This window comes from Sparus aurata, chromosome 8 (assembly GCF_900880675.1).
Source record: "Sparus aurata chromosome 8, fSpaAur1.1, whole genome shotgun sequence".
NCBI classification, from domain to species: domain Eukaryota; kingdom Metazoa; phylum Chordata; class Actinopteri; order Spariformes; family Sparidae; genus Sparus; species Sparus aurata.
Window position 1 is genome coordinate 2758538 of NC_044194.1, and position 7709 is coordinate 2766246.

A 7709-nucleotide genomic window follows, 5' to 3' on the forward strand; every position below is an offset into this window, starting at 1 on the left:
AGCATTTAGCTTCAGGTGCTTCACAGGTGTTAGCATTTAGCTTCAGGTGCTTCACAGGTGTTAGCATGGCTGCAGAGAGAAACCTGATGATCCTGACGACTCACATTTAAACACTTGATTGTTTCAAGAGGACACAATGATCCCCAGCTGCTCACATCGTACTGTAACAGGATGGATATATGTAGAAGTGACTGTAATGAGTCATACAGTCTTATATTAGTACAGGATCAGTGAGAGGACAGCAGGGAAACTCCTCCTGCTGCGTCTCTCAGCACTCCAATTAAACTTAAGTCTAACATTTACGTGGCATTTTGTCGGAGACGTGAAGTGTTGTAATGAAGACTCGACTCCTCTCCTGAGGGAGAGTCCATATTTACTGTGAACAGCTGTTTAATTAGCTCTCTGTACGCAGGATTAGGAGCTGATTCATAAACAGTCTGATGGATCTGAAGCTCTGCTGGTTCTCCAGCTGACATCAGATCAAATCTCCTTCAGCTTCACTTTTTAAGCTCAGATGTCGCACTGCGTTGCTGTGTTTTAATGAAAGGAGAAATTCAGATGAAATAATCAGATGTAATGTAGACGGCCCGGTCGCTCTCATGTGTCGGATCACATCACAGCTCCGTGTGTCAGGTTGTGTTGGAGTGTAATCCCTCTGTGATCGCTCTTTATCAGAGAACACAGCGAGCTGATCCTCCTCTCAGGTCACCAACATGTGGAGCCGTCGTAAGAACTGTAATAATGTCTGTAAGGGGTGTCGTGTGCCTGTTCAGACTTAAAGGGATATTCCGGTGTAAATTTAATCCATGGTCTAAATCACTGTGAAACTGTGTTAGACTCCCTCTCGAGAGATCAAGTTAGCAGACCGCTAATTTACGGAGTTTTATCAACCTCAGAAACGACCGCACGACAACAATACACTGCAGTAAATGGATCCAAATATAAACCGCCACCAAAAAGCCACAAATAATGCTCAGAACAGCACCAAACTTCAGCAACAGTACAAATAGGGTCTCAGCACATAGTCCGGGGCATCTAACCTCCGCTAGCTTAGCTGGATTTCTATTGGGAAGCTAAAAACAGATTTCAACTCCCTCCATCAGCTTCCGGGTCGGGGAAGTCCCGACGCGACGATTACCGAGTGCGGTTAGAAATGCTCATTTCCGTTCTTTTCCCTGTCCGCTCTCGATAATAACTGTTATAAACTGGCAGGTAAGACACATATGAACTTTGATTGCTTTTCCATGGAGTCATAATCAGACATTTCATCCATGAATGAGCCGCGGAACTCTACTGCACTCGGTAATCGACTCGTCGGGACTTCCCGTCAACAGGAAGCTGCTGCAGAAGAGTGGTAAATTTAGTCAGCTTTTCAGTAGAAATCCAGCTAAGCTAGCGGAGGTTAGATGCCCCGGACTATGTGCTGAGACCCTATTTGTACTGTTGCTGAAGTTTGGTGCTGTTCTGAGCATTATTTGTGGCTTTTTGGTGGCGGTTTATATTTGGATCCATTTACTGCAGTGTATTGTTGTCGTGCGGTCGTTTCTGACGTTGATAAAACTCCGTAAATTAGCGGTCTGCTAACTTGATCTCTCGAGAGGGAGTCTAACACAGTTTCACGGTGTGTTAGACCATGGATTAAATTTACACCGGAATATCCCTTTAAAAAGTGAAGTCCTCAGCACGGAGACGCACAAAGCTTCTGCTTTTCTGTCAGTCAGAGTCCAAACGGCAAACGAGAATCTAACCGAGACATTTCTGTCCACGGCTGAATCACCAGACAGCAGCCTGTCACTAAATGTCATAAAATCTACGACTATATCACTGAAGATTTATTTTTAAATAGATTTGTTTACATATTTAAGATCTTAGAGAAGGCTATTTATTGGTCGACGAGTTGTAGGATGCATCAACAAAAAACTGAAATTCTAGCCAATAGATTTGGCTAGAATTTCAGAATCTCATGAATCTCATGGATCAACGAGTTAGAAGAATAAATAAAGAGTAAAACCACGACGTCACTGGTGGTATCAACGCTGAAATGTCCCAGTTGGACCTGAAGGCCTCAACTGACATAAATTCATCTGTAAAATAAAATAAGGAACATTATTCTGATCCTGGGACAAGAGGAGACGCCCATCTGTCTGTTTCTGTATCGAGGAGGAGCCGTTAGAAAACCCTTCAAACGTGATCAGGTCAGAGCAGAATCTTTTATTTCTCAGACACACATCAGTACTCACAGATAACAGCGATGACTTCTAGAAGCACAGAAATGCAGTCTGCTGCTACGCCGTGTGATAAGACAAAAATAAAACGGTGACGGTGTGAAATAAAAATACAACAATTCAATACAAAGTGAGACGAGTTCAGGCGGGACCGGTGAGAGAGTTCAGGCCTCTGACGGATCCACCTGAAACCACAAACGAGACAGAGCAGGTTTAAGACACAAGAATTCAGACGTCACGTTTCAAAACAGTGATTTACTGAGTCCGACTTTTGTTGAACTTGACTCCGAATGAACAGGATTTGTGACTCGTGACGTTTCTGTTGCTTTGGACCGACTACTTTAAAGCTCTCGTGGAAATGTGAACAACACTTTGTCTCTTCCCAGAAGCTCTCTGAGCCCTCGGTCTTATCAGAGAGCAGAGAAGAAGTCGGACTATTAATAACCTGACGGAGAGTCGAGGAATTCTGTCTGCCGTCTGATGACAGCGGGCGCTCACACTGAGGGGGTGTGATGGCTTTGGGGGGCTAAATTATGTCTGTGACGCTTTCGATCAATCAAAACGAAATTCCTTCAAACCTCAAACATCACCGATCAGTCAGTGACACTCACTTACCCGTTTTAACGACCCAATGCTGCTCCCACGAATTGCTGCCATCAGATCGTCGCGGCTTGACCTCTGCGGCAGGCGTGGTGGTTCATCTCGTCTCTTCTGCAGCGACGGCTTCAAAGCGTTCTTCAGGTCTTTGAGAATATCTGCGCTCTCCTTTTCATTCGCACCATTCTTGAGCTTCTTTGACTTCGGTTTCCTTTGGTGCGACTGGCTCTTCGAGCTGTTCGAGCCTTCGTGCTGTTTCACCACTTCGGCGATCTTTCTCGTCTGAGGTTCTACAGACGGAGGCGGAGGAGGATTTCTTTTCTGGTTTTCAACAGTCTTAGAAGGTTGCGACGACTTCTTCTTAGGTTTGTTCTCTGCGGATGATCCGGACACTTCAGGAGGACTCCGTTCTGTCTTCTGTTGGAGCCTCTTCTGTCGTTGCTGGTCCTGGTTCCGCGTCAGGATGCTAGTCGCCGTCATCCTCGGGCCCGGGAGGTCGAACTGATACCCAAGCTTGAGCAGGGTGGTGTTTTCCCTCAGCAGCTGGACCATCTCCATCTCCACCTTCCCCCCACAGATGTGCCTCTGGTTGTGGAAGCGCAGCTCCACCAGCGTCCTGTTGTGCTGCAGCGCCGCCAGCAGAGCCAGGATGCCCTGACCGGACACGAAGTTGGACTCGATGTTCAGGTTTCTGATGAACTGGTTCTCGCTGAGCATCTTGGAGATGGCGAAGGCCACCCGGTCGTCGGCGTGGGTGTTGGCGAGGCTGAACATGTGGACGTGAGTGTTTGTGCAGAGGGCCTCGGCGAAGCGGAGCAAGGTTTCCTGGGAGATGTCCTCGATGTTGTTGAGGTTGACTTCGCTGACGGTGGCGTCGTCGCAGAGGATCTGCTCCAGAGTTTTGTCGATGACCGTCGGGTTCCCGCTGGCTCTGTCGGAGGTCACATTCAGGACTTGCTCGGTGGTTTCAGTCCTCTTTGCTTCACTCCTCGAGACTTTTGAAGGAGCGTTCTTCTGAGGACACTTGTTCCTGCTCGGAGCCTCTTTTTTACACTCATCTTTCTTCTCCGCCTCGTCTTCCTTAGCATCATTCTTGCTGGCGACACTCTGCGCCTTCTTCCCCTTTTGTGAAATCTTCTTCCTGTTGCTGTCCAGAGTCTTGCCGGCGTCGCTGGTGGTCACCATCGCTCGCTCCCCTCTGCTCTTTTCAGGGCGTCCGTCCTGCGTACAATAACAGGACAGAAATGAGGTCAGAGCCTGACATTCTCCAGCCTCTGACTTTTAATTAAGAAGCCTCTCCCGCGCTGGCACACGGTCATGAAAGCTGGCATTTCTCAGACGCTCTTTATTTTTAGACTTTTTTTTCCACCATGTACGTAACTGACCTGGATACATTTGACACCTTCTACATCAACATAAATATTCATGGACTCATTCTCACCTGAGTCTGAAAAGGGACTCACCAGGTTAGAGTTTTTTTGGCTGAATATTTGCTCATTAATAAAGTGATGTGAATCAAGAAGACTTTACTGGGAGTCAAATTAAAAGAATAAAAAGCCGACAAAAAAACAACTTCATTTCCCACAATGCAACTGGATAGCATCCTCCGATCCTCGAGCCACAAACAACTGAAGAGGATAATGAGTCAAATGATCCTCATGTGAAAAATAGTTGGAGCTCTCCTTTAATCCCAAACTGGAGTGGAATCCGTTGTCAAATTTTTCCCAAAGAGTCCAGCCAATCAGATCAGTACATTAGTTAAATACAACACGTGATGTAATGTTTTATTATCTGGAAACAGAGAATTAATTTTAAAAAACGCTGACAGACTCCAGGGATTCATAAATAACTGCATTCACAACTTTTTTGGAACATCATTAAAGGAAATAAAAACAAAAAAATGTATTTTTGTTGGAGGTTGACTTGAATTCCCAACTTGTTAAATACTGAAGACGTGTTGGGAAGGTGACGAACTGTACTGTGTAAGTTATTACAGAATTCAGAGGAATCAACGTATCATCTCTGATGAACTTAACGTACGTACACACGTCTTGTTTGTGTCGAACACAAGTTCTTCTTTTAACTGGAAGTCTAAATGACGTTTGTTGAGGTAAAACTCTTCTGAAACTTTCTCGTGACAGTTTGAAGAAAAAGAAAACATGTTTTGGAAACTTTCTGCTCGTCTTTGACACATTTAATAATAACAAAACTCTATCATGCTAATCATGATGAACAGTTAATATCTTTATCAAACTTTAACACTTTTTATCCAATCGTCATGAGTTGGTTAATATAATGTTCTTTATTCTAATGCCGGAACAAAGTAGCACCAAAAAGAAGTTTGTGTTTAGGCTGACTTTATAATAATATCAGGCTGATATTTAAATAATTCAAAACAACTTTTCTATCCATGTAAACTTGAATCAATTCATTATTTAAACCCTTTAGTTTCTGATTTCCCTCCTCTTCTTACAGGCAGCCATCAGTTTCAGTTCATTTCTATCAAAATCGACCTGCAGTGACGTCAAACCGAGACGCTGCTAAACAAAGTGTTCGCCGTCTTAACACGACCAGCTTCTCTCCTGATGGTTCAGAGAGAAAGTTCAAAACACAAACATTATCTGACTGCTGTGTTTGTTTTGTGGCCTCAGAGGTCGAATCTGAGACGCTGTTGGCCGTCTGTGCCAGATGAAACTGTGGATGTTGTTGAGAAGAGTTCTAGTTCGGTCCTTGAAGTCGGCAACAACAACAGAAGCGAACACAACAGAGACAGTTTCGATGTGCTTGTTCGGAAAAAAAACCTGTTAAGATTTGGTCGTGTAATTCAAACATGTATCAGTGCTGATGTCCTCTCTCACCTGTTCACTGCTGGACTCAATCTTCTCGTCCTCCAGCAGCTTCTTGTTCTCGTCCTCCCAGTACTTCTGCAGAGCGTCCCTGTCGAAGCTCCCCGTCGGAGTCTTGGCGGTCTGGTCTTTCTGCCTCAGGCCGATGGGGACGTTGTCGTCGAGGTGGTCCAGCTCCCTCTCCAGCTCCTGGAGCTCCTCGGACGACAGCGTGGCCAGCAGCTCGTCTTCATCCAGCTCCTCGTACTTCTTCAGCTCCGTGCGGAACCCAAAGGTACTCATGGCTCCTCGCTCGTTTTAGGAATCGACAAACAACTTCAACTCTTCTTTCGCTTTAATATCCTCGTGTACTTAAATCTTCCCTGAGTTGATCCTCTCGCTCGTTGGCTTGTTCCCCATCAGATGGTTCTGATCAGGGATGCTGTGGATGACTCGTCATGTAATGGTCCCAGCTGCCAGACGAGCCTGACTGGGAGCGAGGGGAGGATCACCGCGCTGCTGATGGCCCTGTCTTTTTTTAGGGTGTTGGGTGGGGGGTCAATGAGATAGGCTTACTGCAGGAATGTGAGCCCTCTGAGTGGCCCTGTGCTGAGAGCTCACCAGCGACTCGTGCCTCCTAAGAAACGAAGGGAACAAAACGCCGCGGGGAGACATCAGAGATGAGGCTCTGCAGCGTTATGCAACGTGTCAGGACAAAGAAAACACCCCGAGGTTGTGTTGTTGTCAGGGAAACACTTGTTCTCTCAGAGGATGGTGGGATTATGTACATCGCAGCCCCGGCTGGCACTGAGGAGGACTGATGGTGAACTCTGTGAGGCTGTTTACACCCGAGCACAACAACGTCACACTGGGACAGAATGAATCCTGAGACGTTCCTTTGGGGGGAGAAACAACGTAGCAGTGACGGGCGTATCAGTCCAAAACTCTCGACCATGTCAATCAAGAAAGTGATCAAGTAGTTTGTTGTTTTTGCAGAAAAACTGAGTTACAGAATGATCTCTGATGGTCACAGTCAGATCTGTACCTGTACATGAGTAACATCAGTGTGGATGTGCAGGACCGACTCTCAGTCTGACGGTTTGTTGTTTGGTTGCCACGACGATCACCACAGCTCGCTAACAACACGCAGACGCCACTCAGCGCGTCTAACGAGCTGCTCGGCTCGTGTTTCGTGTCCGGAGTGAAAAGACTGAGTGACACGACGCCGCTCTCATCTTAAAGCTGCTGTCAACTCGACCTTTGACCTGGATCACTGCTGATAAGCGTCAGTCATCCAGCTGTGCGTCCAGAACCAGAATGGAAACAGGTTCAGTTTCAAAACAAACAAACACGTTTGATTTATTTTCTTTCTTCTGCAGTCGTTTTTTCATTTCCACACAAATGTACTTGCAGAGAGATAATCCATCTTTATCTGCTGATCATTAACGCTCTCTTTTGTTTTGTTTTGTTTTGTTTTGTTTTGTTTTGTTTTCCCTTCTGAGACACGAAACACTTGATGTGATTTATAATTTCTACATAACAGCTGATGAAATGTCAAAGATGTCAGAACAAAGCAGAGATAGTTATCTTTTCGATTTGTGATCAAACTGAACGTGAAGACAAAACCTGTCCGATGGAACAGAATTGAAAAGAAAAAAATATTTTGAAAGAAGAAATGTATTTATAAGAAGAGTCAAAGGAAGGTGTGTGACGTGGACGATGTCACTCTTCATGGTAAGTAGCCTGGCAGCTTGTGTTTTCAGCTCATGCTGCTGCACTCAAGTGGCCAAAAAGTCTGATTACTGCTGCTGAACGTGTTCAATGAATCCCAAACACACAGAAACACAACCAGCAGAGCAGAAGTCCTCCGACTGTATCCTGTTTATTTTGTTTTAGCGCGTTAACACACCTCAGGCCTCAGACCCGACCTGTCAGACCCGAGTCGCCCTCTCAGATTGTGTCGTCAGCTTGGCGGTCGTTAGAAACAATGTGACCTCCTCTTGTTATCAGGTTCTCGGGTGACCTGCCAGAACGTGGAGCCGCGTCATTGTTCTGGTTGTTT

At 45.7% G+C, this 7709-nt stretch overlaps 1 protein-coding gene across 1 annotated transcript; it reads right to left on the reverse strand.

Annotated features, from left to right (window-relative positions):
- Positions 1-2195: 2195 nt before the first annotated feature.
- lmod2a (leiomodin 2 (cardiac) a) lies at positions 2196-6388 on the reverse strand. The gene is made up of 3 exons (XM_030424575.1): positions 5681-6388; positions 2841-4043; positions 2196-2410 (listed from the first exon to the last, which is right to left on the reverse strand). The coding sequence occupies exons 1-3, from the start codon at positions 5948-5950 to the stop codon at positions 2390-2392; spliced, it is 1494 nt and encodes a 497-aa protein (XP_030280435.1). The 5' UTR covers positions 5951-6388; the 3' UTR covers positions 2196-2389.
- Positions 6389-7709: the final 1321 nt, after the last annotated feature.

What these genes read in the sequence shown, in the direction of transcription:
- lmod2a (XM_030424575.1), bottom strand. Translation starts at nt 5,950, where the DNA reads ATGAGTACCTTTGGGTTCCGCACGGAGCTGAAGAAGTACGAGGAGCTG. An exon ending in TTGAGTCCAGCAGTGAACAG is followed by an intron (nt 4,044 to 5,680) that starts GTGAGAGAGGAC and finishes TATTGTACGCAG; the next exon opens with GACGGACGCCCTGAAAAGAG. An exon ending in GCATTGGGTCGTTAAAACGG is followed by an intron (nt 2,411 to 2,840) that starts GTAAGTGAGTGT and finishes TTGTGGTTTCAG; the next exon opens with GTGGATCCGTCAGAGGCCTG.